Genomic DNA, 26,586 nt, shown 5'->3' on the forward strand with positions numbered 1-26,586 from the left:
ATTCATGCAATGTGAGCTGACACACTCTTTTGCTCCATATATCAATATAGTGTTGAAATTAATTCATTTCAAATGTCTACTCCAACTCACCTAGGACCAAAATAAGGGGAACCATTAGTCTAGTTCTACAATCTGTAAGGCGTTAAAATCATCCCTGTGTTCTCTAAATACTACTTAATTATTTCCATCATTTACATTTTTTCATCCACCTTTATTAAATCGAGTAGACCATACCCTTGCTTTGTGACAGTGAAAGTGCATTGTTAGGTGAGGGGCTTGGTATTACAAGTTTTTAATCCTTTGGATCTCTCACATATCTAGAGAAGTATAGGTGAAGATCTCTCCATACTCAGGTCAGTTTACTTTGATCAAATCGACAATAATGAAGAAGTTGCCAGCCACTTAACTCAGAATAAGGGTTGCAAGTACAGTTTGGTCCAAGAGAGATTTTCTGCACAAGATGCTAAGATAATGAATAAAAACACAAATAATCACTCAAAAACGAAAAGGAAAAACAACGATTTCTTTTCAGTTTATTAATTAAGATCTAGTTTTCAGATTAGGTGACCAGCAATGATCTAATGCGGTTATCTAATCATGGCAAATATATGGTGAAAGCAGAAGCTAAAATAAGGGAAAAAAAAAGGATAGCATCTTTGAATCAGATTCTTGCTGCATTGATGTGCCTAAATATTATAATTCCCAATCTTTATATCTTGGATAGGATTACTGCAAACCTAATAGTAATTTTAATTTGTGTGAACTCTCAGAATGGGATGTTGTGAAGAATGATGAGGGCTTGCAATGTCATTTGGGCTACAAAATCTTCTGCAGTCTCCCACTTACACAATAACTCATTCATGGAAGTTGAAGATGTTGCAATTTAGTTGCTTCTATGTTGCTGGACATGTTGTTGCTTTCCAATAATAGAACATGTGTCAAAATTTCTTCCCAGTGTTGTAAGATGGATTGCAGCACTTTCAAAGTCAGATTCTGTAATCTTCAGCAACTACCTTGATTTTAAGAAAATATATATATTTTTTAAATCTTGAAGAATTGGGGATAAAGAGACAGATGGTTTTGTGACTGGGTAATGGTAGCAAACAAACCAATATTTTTCATTTCATTTAACATCTAATTTAAGATGTACTTGTCTGAAAACACAGTAGGGCTGGGAAATCAATAGTGATCACACCTTAGTTTGAAGAAATTTAAATGATTCCCATTTGCACATGGTTTACCTATAAAATGGTACAAACCAAAGCACACCATCTTGTTCTTTCACATTGGTCTGTAAGGTCTCTACAGCTGACAGCTGAGAACAAGACTGTCCCATATGATGCCAAATATCTTGGAAACTAAAGAAAACAAACAGTGGTCAGAAATACAACAATTAGCTTTAAGAGAAATATTTTTATTTGTTAAAGGACACCTTCCCACTTCTAGCAAGCAATAGTCTACCATATTTCAATAAAATGGTCAATTTTTGGACCATCTCATGTGCTGGTGGAGTTCTTTATGGTGCAATTTTAATATTGATTTTTAATTTCATCTATCAAACAGAAGATTAAAAAGTGGTTATGCCCTGGTTGTAACTGCCCATGAGGATGATGGGAATAGAATGAATCAGGATTTTCTAAAGGGGTTTGGATTAGTACTCAAGGGGAAATAATTTGTAGCTCTAGAGGGGAAGAGCAGGTAATGGACCTGTGAAGCCAGATCAACTCAATGGGCCCAAAGGCATCTTCTATGCCATAACAATTTGGAATCTATGAAAATAAATCTGCAATGAAGCCTTCAAACAACTAATGGTCAAAATGATAATTTCCCATTTTATTGTCAAACAAATCTTACTAGAACGAACAAACATTTTGTTGCTATTTTAATCTTACTGCATTGTCGAAAAATCTGCTGGATTGTTATTGTTCAAAAAGATAATTTTTAATATCAATTTAGTACTTTGCAATGGCCTGGATTCAATGAGGCAACCTTTCCTTGAACAACTCAGGAAGAAGAAAGTATAATAGAGAAAGAGCCTCCACTAACAGTGGTGAAGATGTAATATTTCAGGTGGAGTTATCTGCTGAATTGAAATAATAATTGACAGAAAGTATTGGAAATACACTATGTCCATGTCGTCATCTGTGTTTTACACTTGAGGACTTCCAGCTAATTGGTGCATTTCCTTTAATTTCAGAACAAAATGTCACCCAAAACAAAGTACATAACCTCATAATGAAATTAAGATGCATCTTTCCCATCATATCTTTATAACTATTTTGGGAATGAGCTTTTTCAGAAAGTCTTACAATAAGAGGTGAAAATGAAATTGAACCAAGAATTTCTGACTTCTGTTTTATCCCTCCCTTTGAAAATGATTCATTGATATCAAAATACTTTGGAAATTGCATAAATTTATCCTATTTCTTATGCCTAACAAAAATGAGTTATCTGATAGTAAGTTTGATGTTCACAATGGCAGCACATGGTGAGTCTTGATCTGTGCCAGTCTTCACTGAGGTCCAGTCTGAATTCACATGATGTGCTTACTCCTTCGTGGCTTTTCTCCAAGATTGCTCTGCATTAAAGTTACACCTTTTTCTGTAATACAACAAAGTCAGAAATTAATTATTTGTCTGTTCTGTTCTTTTCTGTTTCTAAATTAGAATTCCGATCATGGGAACCAGAGTAATAGGGGATTAAACACCCATTAAAAGCTATTTAGCAAGATAATTGAAGCTTCATATCCAACTGAAACTAATAAAGACGCAATGTACACAATTCTAGGAGTGCAGTTATGAGAGAGATAATTCAGCAGGGATGGTATACATTTCAACAGTGTATTAACAATGGTTAATCTGAGCACAGGGCTGAACTCTCTCTCTTGTATTTTCTCCACCTGTCTTGAAGGTATAGGGTCATTCTGTGATATGCAGTAAAACCCCTGGTATCCAGCATCTATGGGGATTGATAGACAAGTGTGTTTTCCAGTTCCTTGAGACTTATTTTTATAATGCCTAACTAATATACCTGCATTAAGAATAAAACAGTTTTAAAGACAAAAATACTATACTGTACTTACACTGAACAAACTTCACTTGTTTGACTATATGAACCTTAAAGGATTTTACTTTATTTTCAGTCACATTCTTTGAAAACATTTAACTGTTCCTACACCTGCAGGTTCCTCCCCCTCCACAGAGCCGCCTGAAAGATGACAATAACATTATAAATTATTAAACACCTCCCCCCCCCCCCCCAAGTTTACAAATAAAGCCTCTGACCAGGGTGACTCTTACTAAGTAGGGATAAGGAGACACTTTAAGAGAGTCACCCAGCAGCAAGTGGCATCAACCAGCTCTTCATCTTGGCCAAAGCCTTTGCTGTTTCACAAAACTTTATTCAAACAGTTGTGATGAGCAAAGCACAACAAAGGCACTCTGTTGGCTGAATATTTGCTCCCGCCTTCACCAAAGGTTTGTGTGTTATTTCAGAGAACTTTTACACGTTTAAACCTGCATATTTTTAATCTATTTTTATTTTAAAATTTTCTCCATATTTTTGTGGTTGCTTGAGGCTGCTGGTTGATTGAATTCCAGATACCAGGGGTTTTACTGTAGTTAAATAGATGACTTGAGTTTGCTGGTATTTTGCTTTAATATTAATTGCCAATAACTAATTTTTTGTGAGAGGTGTAGCGGCTTGCTAACTGGGACATGACCAGATGTCCAATGAACACAGCGACCGAGCAGATACCGTTGGGGCCAATGACCTTCAACCCAGGAAGCAATGAGCAATGGCAGGAACGCCAACCAATCTGAGGCCGGCGCTGCTGTGACATCACTCCTGTCGTCAGCAGTAGAGAGAGAATATAAGCTGAGTTGCCAGTGCAATAAACCAGTCTTTAACTTCTTGGGTGTGTGTCATTCTTTCCACACTTCATGGTAGAGCGCACGCTACAGAGGCATCAAAGCTGAGCCCGTTACTCTTCTAATTTGAAAAGCAAACTATTCACTGGGCATCATTGTATACTATAAATGTTTAGAGAACCCCAAGATCCCTCACAACTGTAGTGCTACTCTAGCTAGGTATTTTGGAGATTAAATCTAGAATTTTTCTGGGCTGCAAAGCTCAGGACAGCACTTGTATGTGACTAGGTCATATGAATTATTAAGACATTTCTAATGGTGAATGTCCACCTTTGTTTACTTTAAGCAATAACTCACCATGTACAGTAACCTTGCAAGAGCACTTTGCCTTCCCCAGAGAGTTTTCAGCTACAATTGTATACTCATCAGCATCATCCATTTCAGTGCTTGGAATAGTCAGTGTACAGACACCATTTGAGGATATGTACCAATATTTGAGGTTGTCGGAGATGTGGACCTTGCCTTTATACCAGGTAATATGTGGCCTTGGATTGCCAAGAATGGCACAACTCATAGTGCAGTCATTGCCACGATGAACAATATGATTCTTCAGTGGAGTAATGAACGCAGGTGCATGGGTCCAAACCTTTCCCTGATATTCCTTGAATTGCAGGCTGAAACGTTCTAACAGAAGAAGTGAAAATAACTTCAATAAAAATTTGAATAGAATCTCATCACAAGAGCATATCCAAAAGTCCTTCACTTTGCAGTGGTGAGGTTGTTAATGACAGATCAGCTAATTGCCACATAGCTTAAGATACCTTCATCAGAAAATGAAATAAATGGCAGGTTATTTCTTTTGATGTTAGGTTTGAGGGATGATTGTTGGCTGTACTCTTTGCTTTTTGAATAGTGTCACAAACAGTTAAGAAAAGATGAAGGAGGCAAGATTCTCTCACCAGATTTACAAAGTATCTGGATGAATAAAGACAGGAAAGGCTGTGGGCTGAGTTGTGTAAATGGGATTGGTGTAAGTGGGTGGTGATGATTAACAATGGCATGGTGACATGAAAGGCTTTTTTGATTCTAGCAGATGGACATAAAGTCCGAAAGATTGGACGGAACATGTATATTTGCTTCCAATGACTACACCTCCAGCAATATAATACTCTCAATAGAATTACTGTTGTGGGGATTGTGCATTCAGAACAGCAATATTACAAATATTGTCAAGTCAGGCTGTCAGTAGCAATGGACGAAGAAATCTGCTTGGCCCTTGCTTCAGGACACAAAAGAAAATCCTGAATGTCTCCTTATGCTTTTCTTCTGAGAATCCTGGTCCTGAGGCCCTGTATGTCCATTTCCCCAGTATTAAAATCCAATTTTTAAAAACTGGAACATTTTTTGAATGCAAGTTCATGTGAATGATATGGAGACACTGATTAAGTCTTCAAAAGTTAAAGTGTTTGATGTTAGGATGCAAGCTAGGGTAACTTTCTCAATATTTACCACCTGGATTACTCTTATCCCAGCCCTTTTATTCCTTCTGCTTTTCAGTTATTCAATATTTTTTGTAACAATTTGTATCCTTGTAAATTTCATAAGTTTAGGGAAACCTTTTACTTTGACCGTGCCATAGTTTAAAGTTCCTGTGTATATTTCTGAGATAGAACTCAAAAACAAACTTAAAAAAGGTTGATTAAATTGTGTCTGTCCATTTAATGTTTAAGGTTAAGAATATTCTGAATATTCCTGAAGAAATTGATATATTCATCTTATTCTATCTCTAAAACACCTTTTCAAATTTTTTATGAACCCCCGGGCACAAATTTGTTTTAGTAGCTACATGTCTTACATAGCCAGTTTCAAACAGGGTATACCTTTGTCCCTGGCAAGGTTCCATGGCTCCTTCAAATCCAATGGGTCACTGTCTCCAATGTCATTCCTCGCAATCACCCTGAAGAAATACTTCCTGCCTGGAAGCAGACCAGTCACAGTGAACTTATTTCCAAAGACACGGTCTGATACAGTGTACCAGGTTGCAGTGCTGACATCTCGTTTCATTATCACATACTGCACACGACCATCCTCTATATTATCTGGAGTGTGGTCCCAAGAGAGAGTCGCAGTGTTTGGAACTTCTTCAACCAGATGTAAGTTAGTTGGTGGGCGTGGAAAGTCTGTAAAATAAAAAAAAGTTTATTTTTAAATAAAGACACAATTATCCAGGAACGTATTACTACAAGAAGAATTTAACAATATAGGCAATAAACCAATTTCAATGAAAATTCACCAACAGATGTCACAACCAAATAATTGAAGGTTATCAACCATGGCACAGGGCAAGTGACTACAGAGTTTAATTTATTCACAATAACCTGATTCATTCTCAGAGGTCTGGATCTTTTGAACAATCACTACAGGTTAGCTTAGAACATCATTCTGGGTATAAAACAATTTATTCTGGGTTGACCCTTATTGCATTACAGTTAGAATATAATTCCAATTATGATTAAGACTTTGCATGAGGGCCATCTATCTTTTTTTATGATATAAAAGGGAATACTGTGGCAGCAACCTCCTTTGAAGAAGACCGCAGAGCCCACCTCACTGACAAAAGGCAAAGGAGGAAAAACCCAACACCCAACCCCAACCAACCAATTTTCCCCTGCAACCGCTGCAATCGTGTCTGCCTGTCCCGCATCGGACTTGTCAGCCACAAACGAGCCTGCAGCTGACGTGGACTTTTTACCCCCTCCATAAATCTTCGTCCGCGAAGCCAAGCCAAAGAAAAGGGAATACTGTAATTCACGATTCTACACGAATCCAAGGAGTTTTCCCATGTGACTTGGCACATTTTGGGCAAACTGATTCATTCAGTTTTTTGTTCTGGCCCAGGATCGCAATTTAATATACTAAGTTCTAAAAGTTAGGAGTATTTATTACCTAGAGGGTTTGTGGATAACTCAGGTGACACATACATCCACAGACTTTTTTCTGAAGAGAGCAACTTGCTCATGAAAGTATAGAACCTATCCCCAGGAATAAAGATCACATGTTGGAAAAAAAAAATGACCACGTGATCAGCCTATCCACCGGATACAAATAAATCAAAGTTTTCACAGTCAAAAAGAAATAGGGGTAAGAATTACTTCAACAGAATGTCCACAAGTACATTACCTATTTGCAAAAAAAACCCCATAGTTTGCCGAGTCCAATTTCACAGATATCACATGGAGTCAACAAGGCAAATCAGATAAGCCAAGATATTTAAAATTTTAAGAGCTTGATTGCCAACACTGTGGGGAACTCAGTTATTGACAGTGCAGGAGCTCAGATGCTGGTCATGTTTGTAGCTCAGTTACAGCATGAGGAATTAATTTATTAATATTCTAAGAAGCTTGGAAACACACAAATAGAGGAGCTCTATTAAGTATAGTTTGAGGAGCTGATATGGACATGAGGAGCTTAGTTGCAGGTAAAGTGAGAGTCAAGGTTACTGATGATGTGAGGAAGCAAAATAGCATAAGAGTGAGAACTTCAGTTATGGAGAGTGTAAAAATCATGATTTCTGATCAAGTGGGAAAAATTCAGTTGTTGATTAAATTTAATTGAGTTGAAGATGGAAGATGGTTGTTAAAAATGTCATGTCATTTTTTAATAAGTATAAATCATAATGCAATTTATATAGTGGAGAAAAAAAACTTAAAATTGCTGTCCCAAATTCAGCACCATTAATTAATGTACCTGCAACTCGAATTTTAATATCATGAAACTTTTCTCCATAGTCATTTTTCAGCATAATCTTGTATATTCCAGAATCGGATCTTTGGGCACTGGAAATCAAGAACTGTGACATATTGGGTCCTTTTGTGATTGTTTCCCTTCCTTTGGTTAGAGTTCCATCTTTCAGCCAGGTTACATTTGGTGAAGGTGATCCCTGTAACAAATGGCAATATTGTTAAATTAAGCATTCCATTTAAGGATTGGTTCTTCACTGTTTTACTTTCATAAAAATAGCACAAACCTCTACATTTTTGAATAGAGCAACTCCATCAGTAATGGAGCACCGCAAGGTTCATAGACCCTTCTCTACTCACTTTATACCTATGACTGTGTGGTTCATACAACAATAACACCATCTACAAATTTGCTGACGATACCACGGTAGTGGGTTGTATAAAGAAAGGCGATGAGTCAGCGTACAGGAGGGAGATTGAAATTTTGGCCAAATGGTGCACCAACAACAATCTCGCATTCTATGTCACCAAGGAGCAGATTGTTGACTTCAGGAAGGAAAAATCCAAAGGCATACAATCCAATGATCATTGGGGGATCAAGGTGGAGAAGGTGAGCAAATTTAAGTTCTTGGGGGACATTATCATAGAGGACCTTTCCTGGACTGAACACACCAATGGCATCATGAAGAAAGCACATCCTCAAGAGTTTGCAGAGGTTTGGTATGACACCAGAAATTCTGGCAAATTTCTACAGTTGTCTGGTGGAAAGTGTGCTGCCCAGCTGCATCACTGTTTGCATGACTCACTGCTGCCCAGTAGACCACAAATTTTGTGATTTTATGAGGTCCTGATCTTCAAATAGCCTTTTACTTTAGATACAATGAAGACAGCGCTGAATTTCATCATTAACATGTGCTTTTGCCAAGAGGTGGCTCCCAAGATAAGAGAAAGTCATGAACCTTTAAGACATTATGGTGAAGAGGGGCATGTAAAGATGTTGCATGTAAGCCCCATCATCTTTCAGTGAAAGAATTGATAATGGCTTAGTGCTTGACCTCTGAGTTCACACAAATGCAAGGATTGTTTGGATAATTCACCTCAACTGCTGAAATAGTTCTGGAGCTCTCAACCACCATAGGCTGAACAGTTTCTTATAAATTCTAAAGATTAGCTTCACAACCATTGGAGGTTTGTTTGAAAGATTGAGAAATATTGTGGCAATTACACAATTTTTTAATGATAGCAGTCTTCAGTATGAACAGCTCTAAAGTTGTTAAATATTATGACATTGTGGAGGAAACAAAATGGAGAGGAATTTCCACAGTCACCTAAATACAAATCTCTAGTGAGGTTGAAAATGGCCATGTGCAATGACCAGTATTTTTCTTGGACTTATTGTGCAGTGACTAATTATTTCCGTTGTGCCTCTAATTTGGGGGTGCTCTTTGGACAATGGGAGAAGGCAAAGAGTAGGAAGGATACTCTGTGGTAACCACAGTTGGTCTTCCTTTTTTGAAAATTGGCACAATTCCAACATCACTGAAGCCCCCTTGAATATCCCCTCTTCCAAGGTGTGTGGGATGAGACTGTGGATTTGTTTCAGATATCTTCACTATCCTGTTTTAGAATGGGTACAGCCTTCTGAACTTCCTGTCAATCAGATGTGGCCACAAGGCTGACCCAAAAAGACGACTGCCTCAGGTCAAGAACAGAGTCATGGTTGAGGCAGACTTCAAAGTGTTCCTTCCGGTGAACTCTGACTGCATTTCTATCCTTGATGGTTTCACCTCCTTTTCTGAGTCTTAGCGGAATGGTTCCATGGACCAGAAGTGGCTTTTATAACATGGAAGAACCCATACATATCATGGTTGTCAAAATGCAGGATCTCCAACATTTTCTCCAGACACCATCTAAAACTTTAGCCTTGGATTTTCTGTGAATCGCTGCCTCTAATTAGGTATGTTACCAGGCTCTAGTGAGTACTCAACAATCAAAGCATTGAGATTTAAGGGAAGAGCAATTCTTGGCTGTTTACCTGGCATGCAAAGCCCACACAAAAGGGGCAATGCATGATATTAGTCGACAAGGAACTGCTTTTTTTTAAACTCTGTGTTGTTATAGAAGTTGACACTGAGATAAAGCTGAGGTGTGCAGTGCTGGAGGTGAACTTTTCCATTTCATCTGATGTACATTACTGCATTGTGTATATGATGAGCAAGGTCAAAGTGAAATATGAGTTCATTATTGGTATTCATCTTTTAATAAATATTATTAACTCAAACTTTCACGTTGCCTCTAGTGCCTGAATTATCTCAACTCTCGACTCACCGAGAAGTCCACATTAATGCACAGTGCTGCTCCTGCACGAACCACCATGCTGTTTGGCATTCTGGCATTCAGAAATCTGGGAGAAGCTATAAATAAAAACATTCTACATTACAGAGGGAATCTCTCTGATTTTCATAGAGATCAATTTTGCACAGTCATAAGAGCCAACAGAACTAGCAAAGGTCTGCGCCTTCCTTCTGGCATGTCATCATAGGCCTATGGTTCCCAATCCAGTCAATAGCCTGACTAGATCACTTGACCACAATGAATCTAAACACAGAGAAGACTGTAAATACGATGTGACCTATATTTTAGGGCTTATAAATCCCACCGATGCAATTGTAGCAGTAGGTCATAGCCAACAGCATCCATTTTGGTTTGAGATAGATTAATTTTAATCTTATGTAAACTATATAAGATGTCATCAGTAACTTTCATGGCTGCACAGTGAGCATTAGCCCAATGCTGTTACAGCGCCACTGACCTGGGTTCAAATCCGGTGTTGTCTGTTAGGAGTTTGCATGTTCTCCCTGTGCTTGCGTGGGTTTCCTCTGGGTGCTCCAGTTTCCTCCCACCACACAAAAATGTACAAAGTTGTAGGTAATAGGGTGTATTTGGGCAGCATGGGCCGAAAGGCCCTGTTACCATGTCTAAATTTAATTTCATTTACATTTAAAGTTAATTTAAAATTACTGGGAGACAATTCATCAAAGTATCAGCTCTTTCAAACCATATATAGGAAAATTTGATTGGAAATTTCTTGTGATCTCAGGACATCTCAAAACACTGCATGACAAAGAAAGCATTTTTTTAATGATAATCACAAGGAAATAGTTTCACACTATTGTTTTCAAATTTCATTTCTGAATTGGAACATGTTGGAAAGCATACCAAGCAAAATTTATAAAGATGAAAACTATATTTAAAATCAAACCCAATGTGGGGAAACAGGCATGATATCAAATTTCCCCTCCAGTTTGTGCCTGAGGCCTATATACACATTAGCTGGCACAACCAGAGTGCAGCTGGGCCTTGTAGACTATGGTCCATGAAGAGTGATGTAATGCCGTCCACTCTTGTTATCCATGAAGAGTGATGTTATGATGGTTGCAAGAAAGCTTTTGGAGTTCTGTGCATCAATAGATAGCAGAAGGACTGGAAACAGGTTTATTTAATTGCCTGAATCATTTGAAATTATTATTTGTGCACTTGAAAGAAGTCCTTTTTGTAGCAAATTTTAAATAAAAAGGTTATTACCTGGTGGTGGCATGGCATAAATGCCTTTGTTAAGTTCTGTAGGTTCTCCTACACCGCCTTCATTTACGGCTCTGATTCTGAAGAAATATTTGCCTCGTTCCTGCAGGCCTCCCACAGTGTAATTGTTGCTGGTGATGGGTATCTTACTGCACTTTGTCCATTCTTTTGCGCCTTCAGCCCTAATTTCCAAGATATATCCCTGAGGTTCATCGCCCATTTCTGGTTTTTCCCAGGCAAGAGAGATGCTAGAATTTGTAGAATCTGTCACTTTAATGTCCTTCACCTTTCCTGGAGCCCCTGAGGGACAAATTCAAAAATTGTACCCATATAACACTGGAGCAACTCAATCTGAAAGCAAGCCACATATTTTATGGGCACCACGTTGACATAAAAAAAGAAAATTAACAGGACAAAAACAAAGTTAATGTTATTCAGGTGTACAGAGTAATTAGTTACTCAAGAAAACAACAAATGCAAACCTAACATAACTATTGTTTTGAAGTATTAAATCATGGATGGTTATGTGGTAATAAGCTGTAATTTGCAGGGATCAAAACCTGAATTATGCTTTCCTGCTGCAAATCTTTCATGAAGTTACCACAAGACATTGGCCCTTGCAATTTTTGGGTACGAATTTACTTGAGGCTTGTTCTGCATGACAATGAGGGTATTTCTACTTGTCATGAAGAAAACCCACATAATTCCTGTGTTCACAGATTTCCTGACATCAAGGTTCCTTTTGTAGTACTGAAGCATCTGCAGATGCTGGGGTTATGTGCAATAAATAAACGTGCTGGAGAAACTCAGCAGGTGATGCTCCATCTGTCGAATATAAATGAAGAAGGTTCAGCACTCCTGAAGAAGGGCTCAGGACCAAAAGCATCAACCTTTTACTTTCAATAGATGCTGCATGACCTGCTGAGTTTCTCCAGCACTGTTGTGTATTCTGAAATTCTATTGGCTAGGCCAGTAAAACATTACAATTCTCAGCCTTCTGCTAGGCAGTCAACTTCAGCACCAATTTTAAGTTCCCAATGTATAATTTACTTTGATTTAAACTATTTATCTGGTTTGAATCTAAATTGGAGTTCAATTAATTGAAAACAATCGGCTTAAAACTAAGAGGATTGTAATGTTGGAATCATCTTGTGTTGGATTCGTATTATAGGAATTAATTTGAGCTGAAGAAATCTGTAGATCATGATCCTTTTGCACTATTTGCAAAACAATACTGATTTACTGGTTATACAGCATACTCACAAAGAGGGAATAAAACAATTTAAGATAGGCTGCGAGAACAAGGTATAGAGCTTGGTAATTCCATATCAGCACCATTTTCAAAAACAGAAATGAGTTGTTTAAAAATTGATGTGCAAAAAGATAAGGATCTTGCTACTCACTGATAGGGTCCTTTGCCATCACTGTGTTGGATGCGGTGCTGGGCTGACCAACTCCTGCACGGTTAATTGCTGTAACACGGAACTCATACTCCATATCCTCCAATAATCCATCAGCAGTGAATTTAGTGTCTGGATGAGAAATATAAATACATTTACTGGGAAGGATTTAGGAATTAGAGTCATTGCTCCCAAATCTCAGACAAGAGATTCCACAGAGCATTTTTTAATTTCAACAATTTTGTCACAAGCATCATACAGCCATTTCCCCAGGAACAGGGAGAAACTGTTCTGGTTATAAGCTGTATGTTTTAAATCCCTATGCCATAAGTGCTCTGTGATTAGTAAGGGATTGCTTAAGGTGGTATGTGAGTGGGAAGGGAAAGTTGAAAAGAACCACTGCTCTCGACCCAATTGTTACTGAAATATTTTGCTTGAGAAAAATTGTCATTGGCCCATTTCCTTTGGAGTTATGAAACCGTGTACTTAACGAGACAATTAGGTACGATTAAAACAGTGGTTTTCAAACTTTTTCTTTCCACTTACATACTACCTTATGCAATCCCTAATCACCTATGCCATAGGGTTTGCTTAAGGTAGATTGTGAGTTTTGGGGGCAGTTTGAAAGAACTAATTTTAATTAATTACCTTACAATAATACACTACACCCAGAACATTAATGTTTGAAAGTGACGGTAATCCTGAAAATTCTGCACAAATGAGGTTTAGTACAGAAATTGCAATTAATGATGCAGCCCTCTTCCACAGACAGGGCCATTGAATGTTATGGTATGAGAATTTTTTTTCCAAGAACTAAAAAGGTCCGGGGAGAAAGAGCAAAAGGAAGACTCTTGCCTTGAGGGCGAGATGTGCACAACATTACTGACATCTCTTAAGAGAAGTGTATTGAAAGGTTCCCCTCCCCCCCCAAGGTTCAGCATTCCTTTACTGCCATCTATATAAACACACACAACAAAGAGCTGTCACTAGTCCCACTAAGAAGAGAAACAAAAGAGTCTCTTCAGAGACATTGAGTGTCCGTGGATCTCACCACTCCTCAGATGCCACTGCCCCCTGCACTCCCACAACCTTCTGCACGGCCTCCTCAGTGTTCTAGTAGTGAACACCACTTTTTGAGTGGTGGCAGATCTGTCATTTTTTCTGTGGACAGAGCTCCAAACACCCATACTTGGATTGCTCTTCCTCTCACCCTGAACTCCTGACCCTCAAGATAATTCAGGGTAGCAAAGGATGCGAGATGTAATGTTTATAGATTGCAGTACTAGAAATGTCACTGAAGCTTTTTACAAATGAGAGTGGAATTCTCTTCTTTTTGAATAGAAGCCAGAAATCATTTCTACCATTTTCTCTTTACATAACAGTTGGGAGGAGGGGGGAGTGGGGGTGGGGGGGGAGGTGAGAGAGTATCAACAAGATGCCATAGTAAATAGAGTGCATACTGTGCATAACAAGACACCATGATGGGAAGGTATGGACATGACACTAAGGATGCCAAGGAACTTTGATGGTTTTCTTTTTGTGAATAATTTATGATAAATAAAGTTCATTTTGGTTATCTACTCAACACTATTTTTAGTTCTCAAACTGAAAAGGACAGAAAAAGCTCACCTTTAACTTCATACAACATTTTAATTAAACATTTTTGTTTGGAAGGTGACCTGAGATGTTAATTTTTCTACAATTTACGAGAAATTTGTAGAAATCTACATCATTTGTAGTATTTGGATTTTGCACTATTATTTTAATACTCACGCTGCTCCCAATACTCACACAGATTTAATGTGCATACACCCTACTCTAATACTTACATAGCTCTCACACGTTTGCCACTGTCCAAGCATGACAGCCATTTCAAAGCATTTGTACTAGATACCAACAACAGCAATTCTTCAGTTTTTAGTTCAGGAGTAAAGATCTTTGGCATTGTCAGCACAACAGCCATACAAAGGAAAAGTGCAAATCCTTTGCCAAAAAGACACCACACCATCAAGATTAAAGACAAATATTTAACATTAGCACATAGAGGTCCTTGACCTGACCACCGCCCATCACCCAAGCCCTAGATGCAATAAATGATTGGACATGACGGGTACAAATAGACTATGAATGATTTAGTCTTGTAAATAATTTATTGCGAATAAAGTCTGTTTTTTTTTACTTCTCTGACTGAAAAGGACAGCATCATGAAAAAACTCACCTTTACTTTTATACAATATTTTAATTGAACATTTTAGCTTGGAAGATATGAGACATTTTTCTACAAATTCTAGAAATTGACAATGATCTTTTTGAAAAGGTTTCAACAATATTACTAAATAAATAAAGCAGCCAGAGGTGCACCTTGAATTGGCTCCTTTGTGGCAGGAATCCAATGATTACTGCCCTTCTTCCTTCTCTCCACAATATATCCAAGCACTGGGGCGCCTCCATCCTGCACGGGTGGCGTCCATGTAATGGTGATTGCATCCTTGGTAACATCTGTGACCTGGGGTTGAGATGGCATTCCGGGTGACTCTGAGATTATAATGGAAAAATAATGTTATCTTTGCAGATTCAACAAGGTAATAGAGCGACATAATTTTATCATGGAAAGAGGAACCAGTTGATAAAGAACTCTATTTCTAAAGATGATGTGAAAAGTTTGAATAAAATTGAAAGTAAGCAAGGGACATTTGAATCCTCATTACTTTGTAAACATTTCCTTGGTTTTACCTCTCTCCTTTTTGATTTATCTCTTTAATTGGTATGTTTTACTAATGCAACCTTGACAACTCATTTATCTTTTTGTAAGCTCTGAAAGTTTTTAGCTTGGCAGAGCAGATATATACTGAGAGTAGAGGAGAATGGTTCTAATTTTACCTTGTCATATAAAATCCTCCCAGTTAATTTTTCAACTGTCAAAAATAAAACTTGATTGAAATTAGGAGGAAGAAAATCTTGAACTTTGGATGTTTACATTTTTGTTTTAATAAGCAAAGCAAAAGGAAATGGCCAGATTTCTTCTCACTACTGGTAAGATGCTTGTAACTGCTCAAGTTACAATCAAGGGTTCGATAGTTTTAAGCCATGTTAGTTACTATGGGACATATTCAGGTAATTGTTGTTTTCTCCAAATTGGAATTCAGTTCCCATTGATGTAATAATTATTAAGCCTTAAGTAATGTGAAGATTTCATATTTCTAATGGAATTGCAAAATATTAGGTACATGAGGAGGGTTAATTTAAAAAACAAGGTTAAATGCGTTAGAGATCTATAGTTGTACGTATAGTTCTCAAAATTCTTTTTTACTCATAAACATAAAGTTTTGCTTGGTGTTAAGGCACATAAAGAGTTACCTGGCTTCTCCCAGGATTCCCTTTCTCAGCAAATGGGGGAAAGGGGTGTTATTCTTCTCTGGTGCCCTGAGCCAGTCTGCTGATCCCTGAGCCCGCAACCCTCAAGGTCTGCTGTACTTATACCTCCTCCCTCACCACTGTTTGGGGCCCAAAGCAGTCCTTCCAAATGATGCAGATCTTCACTTGTGAAAACACAAAAGAAACTTAGCAGGTCTTGCAGCATTCATCTATAACCAACCCTTTGGGCCTAAGGCCTTGGTCAAGGTAGCTCTGTGAATGCAGAGCTGGAGGAAAGAAGACATAGGGATAAGGAAAGAGAGGAGGGGAGGGGGAATAGGGTGGCAGGCTAATGGAAACCAGAGAAGTGGATGTTAATGCTATTCAGTTGGAGGGTGCCCAGACAGAATATGTGGTATTAGAATAGAGTGGCCAATTGAAATGGGTGGCCACAGGGAGATTTCTACTATTGCAGCATACAAAGCAAAGATGCTCAATGAAGCAACCTCCAGTCTGAGTCCAGTCTCTCCAATGTAAAGGAGACCACAAAAGGAGCACTGGATGCAGTAGATGACTACTGCAGATACACAAGTGAGGTGTTGCTTCACTTGGAAGCACTGTTTGGGGCTTTTGAATAGTGGTGAGTGTTTTGTGTGGTGTAACCATGACAAGCCTTTATTATCATATTGTGATCCCTGAGGTCAACACTGGTATGCTGCATTTCATTACAGTGTATGTATGGCAAGCCACTGGTGCAAAAAGCCTCATCCCAACATTCTCCTCTTCATTTTTTTAAAAACCAAAAGTGATTTGTTAATTGGCTTGCTGCATCTTTTCCAGTTATACATCAAGATAGGTGTATAAATATGTATTATCGTTATTTTTTTAAACTAATACTTTCACTGTTTAGTTGTTATTATTACACTCTTATGAGTTCGACGACTTATGGTAAATTCCGTTGAAAAATGTCCTTGTGTCGCGCTGGTGTTTTGATGGTTCTCGTGAGTGTTGGAACTGGTCGTGGTGGTGTTGATGCTCACTGGTCTCTTGCTGCATCCTGTGGTGGTTGTTGATCATGTTGCTACTGCTGATCACATGTTGAGTTGGGATGACAATGTCCATATTGACTGTGGCGGCAGTTGTAGGCACTATTGCTGAAGTTGCTGATGTTGCACCTGATGTTGTTGGAGTTGCCTGTGTATGCACATCTCCATCGACATGGCTATCTGTTCTGCCTAGGTCTTTGGTGGGGGGTGGGGGGACTTATGTGTTTCATTTGTTGATTGACTTTTACCAAATATGACCGAGAGGACACTTTTTTCCTATACACCCAAGCCGCCACGTAGGATGTCCTTTACCATGAGCTTTGAAGACCCGCAGTCTGACAGCTTCTCCCACTTTCAGTTCTTGTAGTTGCCTTGTTGACCTGTCATACTGTGATTTTGACTTTCTATTTTTCTCTTCCTTCTTCCTCTGCACTCCCTTCACATCTTTTGGCTTCAGGAGTTGTTTTGGTGTTGGTAATATTGTCCATGTTTGGCGTGATATTAATCTCCGCACTGGACTCCTGGCAATTCCTACTGTAAGAGTATTTCTCCATTCGAGGATCACTTTGTGCACATCTGTTTCTGACTGAGCACATTTCTTCATGATTGTTTTGGCAATCTTCACAGCTGAGTCTGCCTTGCTGTTGGATTGCAGACGATGAGGGGATGATGTTGTGTTTGTAATTCTCACTCATCCATAAAGCACTGAAACTCATTACTGGTGAATTGTAGTCGGTTATCACTCATTAATTCATCCTAGATACCATAGTGGCTGAAACGTGATTTGAGACACATAATCACAAGTAGTTGACTCCATCTCATCTACTTCCCAGAAGTCTGAGTAGTGATCAACTGTGATCGAATGGTCTTTTCCATTCAGTGTGAATAGGTCTGTTCCTACTTTCATCCACAGTTTGTCTGGGATTGCATGAGTACAGAGGGGTTCCTTTGCTTGCAGGGCTTCAAACTCATTACAAGCACTGCACTGCCTGATGTTAACTCTTTTTTTTTCCCCAAACTTTATTTATTGAAAAATACACCACAACAAAATTTTTTATATATATGAAAATAAAGAGAAAAAAAAGAAAACCCCACCCCCCTCCCACCAGCTCTCTTAAGGAGAGCCAAAGAAATATATATGAAAAAAAACTAAAAAAAAAATAAAATAAATCAAAGTACCTCTAAATGCATATATTCCAAATATAATGACCACTTATTAACAAAAAAAGAATAATTATCATGCAAAACATGTAATTTAATCCATAACAATACAAGCTTTCATTTCATTATGCCATCTCATTATATTAATCACTGTATTATCTTTCCATATACTTGCTATACATTTTCGAGCTACGGACAACGCTAAATATACAGATGCGATTTGAAATTTATCCAACCCCAATCCCTTTAAAGGAACCACATTACCTAGTAAAAAAAACAGATGGATCTAATGGTAACTTAATCTTATACAATTTTTCCAAAATTTACTTAATTTCTTCCCAAAATGGTTGTACACACATACAAGACCAAACAGTAGGTAAAAATGTTCCAACACACGTACCACATCTAAAACAGGAATCTGAATTACTAAAGCTATATTTTTTTCAATTTCTCAGGAGTTAAATATAACTGATGCAAGAAATTATAATTAACCATTCCATATCGTGCATTTGTCAATCTAGTAACACTATCATGACACGTATCCATCCAGTAATCTTCAGGAAAAACAAAAATTAAATCATTTTCCCATTTAAACTTAATTTCTCCAATTCCGACTTGTCCATATTATCTTATAATACTTGATACATAACAGAAATATAACCCTTTTTAGGCATAGAAGAAAGCAAAGACTCAAACTCTGACAATACAGATAAAATGATCTCTCTACCATACATTTTTTTTAACCAGCGACCGAAGTTTATAATAAACAAATAAAGAAGCTTCAGCAATATCAAAACGCTCTTTCAATTGAGTAAATGAAAGTAATTGACCTTCTACAAAACAATCCTGCAATATTTTTATACCCTTAAAATCCCAATTCTTTAAATGACTATTAAACAATGAAAAAGGAATAAGCTGATTATTATATAATGGCATTAAAATAGATAATTTACCTTTTGATCCAATAGTCTTAATCTTTTTTGTCCATAATATCATAAATGTTTTAATATCGGCACATTATACTCCCGTAATAAATCTATATTCTACCGAAATATAAATTGATGTACTGCAGTTTCAGAAATACGTGCCATCTCAACTTTAGACCAACTTGGAAATTGATCCAAATCCATCAAACCACTAATAAATTTAAGTTGGGCTGCCTCATAATAATTCTGAAAATGAGGTAATTGCAATCCACCTAAAGCATACTTCCAAGTAAGCTTATTTAATGCTACTCTTGGCAATCTACCTTTCCATAAATATTCCCTAGTAGCTTTATTTAAATCCTGGAAAAGGTTCCTTGTACCTGATGTTATCTCTTATGTCATGACTCGTGTTGGGCATATCTAGCCTTCCTCAGACTTGTCTCGATTTCTTGGAGCCTTGCAAGGATACCTTGCACCAGCTCTCTTCTCATCTGTTAAGAGACTTGCCTGTGTAAGCCTGTAGCATGGATTGCTCCATAGAGCCAATAAAAGGCAGGCATAGCTGGGGCCTCTATGGGTACCTTTTGACTTGCAGATAGTGAGGTAAGTTAAAGGAAAAGTTATTGAGGGTGAGGACAAGTTCTGCCAGCCTCAGAAGGGTGGTAGTGCAGGGGGACTGGTTAGATCTATTGTCGAAGAAATGAAGGGCTCTGAAGACTTTGGTGTGTGGGATGAAGATGAATCGCAATTGAATGTCCATATCTAAGATGAGGTGGTCGGGTTCAGGGAACTGGAAGATGTTGAGGTGATGGAAGAAATCTGAAGTATTGTGAATGTATGTAATGAGGGACTGGACTCGGGCTGACAAAATGGAGTCAAGGTAAGCAGGTACCAGTTCAGTGGGGTAGGAGCACACAGAAACAATAGGTCTACCGGGACAATTGTATTTGTGGATCTTATGGGTAGGAAGAAGAACAAAGCAGGTTTGGGATAAGGTAGGAGGCAGTGGAAGGTAGATGATGGAAAGTGATGAGTTCAGAGATAGTGTGTGAGATAGTAGTTTTGATGGAGTCCTGTTCAAGGGGTAAGAGGAGGTATCTAAGAGTCATCGTCTGGCTACAGCCAGATGGAGGTCAATGTGCCTGACCATCACAGCGCCACCCTTGTTGGATAGTGAGGTTGGGAGTGGTGTGGAGAGAGTGGAGGGCAGAGTGTGCTGAGGGTCTGTGATTAGGAATGAGGGGAGTGGTGAAGTCAAGTTGGTTGATGACTTAGCGGCATTTGGAAATATCAAGATCCAGAGTAGGCAGAAAGCTGGAATGAGGTGTCCAGAGGAGGAAGAAGGTTTAAAGCAAGAAGGGGCCTGTAATAATGGGTAGAGAATCTTGGTTAAATATGTAGGGCAAGAGACAAAGCCAAAAGAAGTAGAGATCAGCATCATGAAATGCACGGAACTTGTTGAGGTGTGGGAGGGTGATAAAGGTGAGGCCTCTACTGGTGACTGATCGAACCATCTCCAAGAGGGCAAGGTTGGAGGAAAGGATAAAGATCAGGCATGGGTTAGAGTGGGCCCAGTGGGGTGGAGGGTATCAGGAGGAGGGGGATAGGGTGGATCAGGAGGTGCAGGGATCCAAGGTAGGAGTGGTTGGAGGGGTGAAAGGGGCCAAGGTGAGAGGTCATGAAGGAGGTCTTGTGGGTCTCCGGGGCCAGGGTCAGTCCACATGAATCTGTAGGGTCATATACTGCATCCAGTGACCTAATGTGACCTCTATATCAGGGAGAATGGGCCCAGACTGAGGGATTGTTTCATTGAGCATCTTTTCTCTGTCCACTGCAGCAGCAAGAACCTTCCAGTGGTCAACCATTTTAATTCCACACACCATTGCTACAGTGACATGTCTGTCAAAAAGAGGCAACCGTAAATTGGAGAAACAACACCTTGTATTCCGTCTCGAACACTCCAATCAGAGGGCATCAATATTGACCTCCAATTTCCATTCATCACCTCCCCTGATCTCTCTTTCCCTATCCTCTGACTTCTTTCCTCCAGTTGCCCATCCCCTTCCTTCTCCTATCAGAGAGCTAACTTCCTTAGCTCTCTGGCATCTTCCTTTATCACTTTTCATTTCTTTCTCTCCTACTCTACACCTATATCTACCTATTACCTCAACTGTTAGTCTGTGCTTCTCCCCACCCTTCCTTCCTCCTCCTATCTCCTCCCCTTACCTTTTTATTCAGGTGTCTATGTGTTTTTCCAGATTTCTGACAAAGGGGTCAGGCTCGAAACTTTGATTTCCTTTTACTTTCAATGTGTGCTGCGTGACCTGTTGAGTTCTTCTTGCCCTTTTTTGTATTGCACTCAACCCCAGCATCTGCAGATTTTCTTGTTTAACTGGTCTGAGGTCACGACCCTCTGTGGTTCACTGATGTTAGAAAAACACCACCGGCTCCTTCTACAGACAATTTAAAACCTGTACAGGGCTATCGGCCAAATGATCAGACAATAGGATCCCGTAGAGGCGGCCTCCAAAGGTAAGTACATTTAAATTCCCCCACATACCGCTGAACAAAAACAGCAAATAAACCTTTCATACAGAGAGAAGCTAGTCCCATTAATTAGGATAGTTTTATTTCCATGCTTTAAGCTTCCATATTCTATATTCTGTCATTAATTGTGCATGGCAAACTGAACAGTCACACTTACCAATTGGTTCACCAGCAAAGACCTCATCAGAATCCAGAGGATCACTCACTCCTTCAGAATTTACTGCCCGGATTCGGAACTGATATGCCTTTCCTTCCTCAATCTTACTAGTGGAGAAGGTTGTGGTGTTGCCATCAACCTCACCAACCTTGATCCAAGATTTCTTTCCAACAAGTTTCTTTTCGATGATAAAGCCCGTGATTGGTTTTCCCCCATTATCACGAGGTGCTTTCCATTTCATTGAAATACATTTTCCAGTGTGTTCCAGGAATTCCACTTTTCCATGAGGAGGTTTGGGTCTATCTGAAGAAGTAAATGGAAAAGCAGGATAATTTTGCTGACAAAACAACAAAAATATCTCATATTGTAATGCTGCTGGACGATTACTTCCACTTGGTTGTGAAGCACAAGTCATTTGTATAGTTGTTGGTTATTTAATTTTCAGGATCTGGCAAGGCCAACATCTATTCTAACTAATCCTGACAAGGTGGTGGTGAATAGGCTTCTTGGCATACAACAGTGTTTCTGGTGAATGTATTCTCAAGAGGTTGTTGGGGAGGGTGTTGATAAATGCAGGTTGGAGAGAAAGAAAAGGAAGATGACAGGAAAGCACACAAATCTTTTATTAACTTACCAATGACATTTAGCTGTAGATTTGCTGAAGCAGACCCACAATCACTTTTAAGTTTTAATGTGACATTCCCGCTGTCCTCCCTTACACAGTGTTTTAGAACTAATACAGTCTGCGTAGGACTCTTCTCTATTTCTGTTCTATCATCTTCAAAAACCTCAATTCCATCTTTGATCCACGTAATTTTGGGCATGGGTTTCCCTTTAAATGGGATCTTAATTGTTGCCGTGTGTCCTGCCTTTACAGTGATTGGATCCTTCGCTAGTGCTGCAAGTATATCGGAATCAATAACAGGTGGATCTGCAAAAGCAGAAAAAGACAAAATAATTCAAGTTTTTACACCAACTATCCATTGGTGCTTCTTCAAAGTTAAATATCTAGGCCTCTTTCAGCACAAGAAAACATAATTTACAAGGGAGCACAGGCAGGAAGGGCAACTAATAGAGAATTTTACATTTATTTATGTTCCACTTATGACATTTGGTTTTCTCACTGTTCAGGAAAAGTGGAATCAAAGTTAAACAGATTTGATATCAGATAATCTTCAGATGATGACGATTAAACTTTGCCTGTAATGTAAACAGAATTGCCTGTAATGTCAGCAAACACACAAATGCTGGGAGAACTCAGCAGGTCTCGCAGCATCTATGGGAGGTAAAGATGTACAACCGAAGAAGGGCTCAGACCCACAATGTTGGTTGTCTATCTTTACCTGGGAGACCTGCTGAGATCCTCCAGCATTTCTATGTTTTTACTACAATAACAGCTTCAGCAGATTTTTGTGTTTCACTCTGTAATGTAAACATGATTGTTTATGTTCAATTTTAGTAAAGAAAATAAATTCTCACTTTAATGTTGTTTCTTTCATCTTTTTTTCAGTTGTGATGAAGGGCCTCGAAGCTGAAATATTAGTTCTGTTTCTCTTCCCCACCAATGCAACCTGCCCTGCAGCATTTCTGCTTTTGTTCTAACTTTAATGGTCTGATTAGCATTCAACATTTATTACCTGCAATAGAGAGTGTGGCCTCGCTCTCTGCTCCTTTTGCTCTGAATGTATACTTCCCTTCACTATTATCATCAATATTATTGATAATCAATTTATGCACTGCTCCTTGCTTCACAATCTGAATGTCTTTTGTCTCCGTTATCTGAGTAGAACAGAGAAAAAAATAATTATGGATCTAAATATTAAGAAAAAAAGATTACAGCTTAATCTGTTGACTTCTTGAAATAAATAAGATATGGTGTTATGCTGAGAGAAATAGTTATGCATACCAGAAGAATTTTCGAATAAAACAAAGAAGACTAGGCATTCACTCACTATATACAAGTCAAGTTCAAGTCCCCTTTATTTGTCATTGATACCATATCTAGCATTTCTCCAGGACCATGGAGCAAATTTACATAAATAAGAGTAAAATATTGAAACACAATGCAATAAAAATCCATAATATACTAGTGCACGTATGTTTTAGGAATTGAGGAGCCTGATGGTTAGGATTGTGCGACTAGTTACTGGAAATGACGTTTTATCGGCTTTAAATAACAAGAAGTAACAATATTCAGCTGTGTGACAGTTGCCTTGGAGTGGAATTGAGTAGGACTGAAGTCAGTAGATTTTGTAGATTGATCGGCAGCAAACTGCAGGAGATCTTTCAGTTGGGATACTGTAGGACTTTTCAAGAATATATCCTACAATGGGAGAATGTTGAAACATCCGATACATCAGGAGAAATTTCATACACCACTGAATGAAAGGCAGTAAAGGTAAGCATGGGAGGAAACCCCAAGCACAAGGACAGTATGCAACATTCAGGCAGGCACCTCTATCACAGTTGCATGGAAGAAGATACATTTCTCCAATGTGACAATGTACTTCTGGAAATATGGATCAAGGATCTAGATAAAAAATGATGCTCTTCCTGACTAATCATCAATTTCTCATGGAACAAAGGAATTATGATTCAGCATACACCTTAAATGCCTTTTATGGGGGGGGGGGGGGGGCGGGCAATAATAATCCAGCAATTTTACCTCAGTCCTGAAGCAATCAACAGACTGCAATGCTCTCCAAATTAATTGAATCTCAGAGATAAAAAACAAATAAATTGTTTCACTTAACTTAGATCATTCCAACACAATAAATTTATGGGGAATCATATGCTGGTTCAGATATGATCAATGTTTTCATGGAATATGTATATACATGCAAACACTTGATAATAAAATAAATACATCAGCAATATATCCTAGCATTTTTAAAAAAATACACACTTCTGAGTGGTATTTATTCAAGTGGTTATTGGCAAAATGCAGAAAGCTAGGTTGGTACCGATAGAAATTAGGAAGACAGATTGTGTATGAGAAGAAGATGGAGTAAAGAGAAAGGAATAAATTTTGTATCTGTACAACACTTTGGACAGTTCACATCTAGCAGCATTCCTTGAACAGTTTTGATATATCTTGCAAGTCAATGGAAAATAAGATTGATTGGGTGAATTCCTGTGGTGAGGAATTGTGCCATAAAATTCAATAGGATGAACTTCTCAGAGGAATGGGAGGTGATCTCAATGATGGTGAGAGGGACTGACAGAAAATAGTTGAGAAGCACTTTTTTCCCTGGCTGAATAGCCTAGGAGTAGAGGGCAAGGTTTCAGAATAAGGCTCTTCATCAAATGTTGTAAACCTTCAGAATTCTCTAACCTAGCGAGCTTTGGCTCCAAGCAATAGACCTTGGCCTCAAAAGAAACCAAAGGTTATGGGATCAGACAGAAATTTGAAACAGAGTTGAAGGATCCATCAAAATAAGATCAAAGAATTCAGGTTCATATAGGCTAATTGTACTTCTTTTTAATGTTTCAATAACTTTTAAATATTGATATTCATGTAAAACATTTCATTCTGGATAAGTTACACATTCTGTTTCCTGAGAAAATGGCATGGAAGTCTGTAACCATGGTGGTAATCTCCAGCAAACAAGGGTGTGTCAGAATAGATGGGAGAATAAAACTACATATTCATTCTTCATCCAACCACCACTAAAACTCAATGTACCCAGGTATGGGTCTACTCTAAATCATTACTGAGTCAGTAGAATTATCTGTATGCTAACATAAACATACCACTTTTCCATCCTTTAGCCACACTCCATCAACTTTCTCATCATTCAGTACCACACAGAACTCTGCAGGTTGGCCTGTCTGAGCATGTATGTCAGTCATTCCGCTCTTTACTGTGGCAAACCGATCTGAAAATATGTGAAAATTAAACAAAAAAAAGGACACATTAAACGTCATCTCTCATGATTCTTCTGAACACCACAAAACACATTACAAGTAAGTACTTTTAAGGCAGAATCACTGTCAAGGTGTGAGAGATGGAATGTTCAGTCTTCATATGGCAAAATCCCAAAAACATAAGTATGGTCAGATATTCTGCTTTTAATATGATGACTGTAGAATAAATTCCTGAGGACTCTCAGTATAGTGCCATGGAGGAGCTTTAGACCTCCTTTTGAATGATCAGATTAAACTGAAAGTTACCCTACAAACATGCAAATTATGAGTAGGATTAGGATTAGGCGACTCGACTGCTTGAGTCTGCTCTATCATTAGTAATTAATATCAACCTCCAGTTTCTGTTGCCCCCCTTCTGCCCTTGTCTCTCTTTCTTTCCTATCCCTATGTCTCCTTTCCTCTCTCTCTCTCTCTCTCTCTCTCTATCCCTGGGTCTCCTTTCCTCCAGCTCACCATTCACAGAGTTAACCTCTTCCCTGATCAATTCTCAGCTCTCCTCTCCTGCCCACATCCATGTCCACCTATGGCCTCTAGCTGTTGACCTGTGCTTTTCTCCCTCCACCGTCTTCCCTCTCCCTCCACCTTTTTATTCAGACACCTTCCTGCTCTTTGCTCATACCCTGACAAAGGGCCCAGGCTGAAATATTGGTTATGTAGGTATTGTTGCCTCCTATGGATGTTGCAGGATCTCCTGAGTTTCCCCAGCACTTTTGCTTCATATCCAAATTGTGCATTCTACTCCAAATGCCTCATATTGTCCCAATCAAGTCTACCTCAATCAAATTCTTTTCAGTCATGCACATTAGCCCTGTCTCAATACCACACTCAATCTTCTGAGCATGAACACTCATTTTATCTACTTTACACATTTTCTTCA

At 38.6% G+C, this 26,586-nt stretch overlaps 1 protein-coding gene across 1 annotated transcript in view; it reads right to left on the minus strand.

Annotated features, from left to right (window-relative positions):
* Nucleotides 1-510: 510 nt before the first annotated feature.
* Nucleotides 511-26,586, minus strand: part of LOC138742608 (immunoglobulin superfamily member 22-like) — a 64,778-nt gene continuing 38,702 nt past the window's right edge. Inside the window, exons 12-23 of the mRNA XM_069897258.1 lie at nucleotides 25,536-25,660; nucleotides 23,420-23,561; nucleotides 22,417-22,713; nucleotides 21,783-22,085; nucleotides 14,953-15,126; nucleotides 12,595-12,723; nucleotides 11,195-11,491; nucleotides 9,938-10,023; nucleotides 7,617-7,809; nucleotides 5,750-6,049; nucleotides 4,227-4,553; nucleotides 511-2,601 (exon numbers count right to left, since the gene is read on the minus strand). Of these exons, the coding sequence (XP_069753359.1) occupies nucleotides 2,534-2,601; nucleotides 4,227-4,553; nucleotides 5,750-6,049; nucleotides 7,617-7,809; nucleotides 9,938-10,023; nucleotides 11,195-11,491; nucleotides 12,595-12,723; nucleotides 14,953-15,126; nucleotides 21,783-22,085; nucleotides 22,417-22,713; nucleotides 23,420-23,561; nucleotides 25,536-25,660 (2,441 nt within the window). The 3' untranslated portion in view covers nucleotides 511-2,533. The remainder of the gene's footprint in view (nucleotides 2,602-4,226; nucleotides 4,554-5,749; nucleotides 6,050-7,616; nucleotides 7,810-9,937; nucleotides 10,024-11,194; nucleotides 11,492-12,594; nucleotides 12,724-14,952; nucleotides 15,127-21,782; nucleotides 22,086-22,416; nucleotides 22,714-23,419; nucleotides 23,562-25,535; nucleotides 25,661-26,586) is intronic.

The sequence above is a fragment of the Narcine bancroftii genome, chromosome 1, assembly GCF_036971445.1.
Source record: "Narcine bancroftii isolate sNarBan1 chromosome 1, sNarBan1.hap1, whole genome shotgun sequence".
Classification (NCBI taxonomy): Eukaryota; Metazoa; Chordata; class Chondrichthyes; order Torpediniformes; family Narcinidae; genus Narcine; species Narcine bancroftii.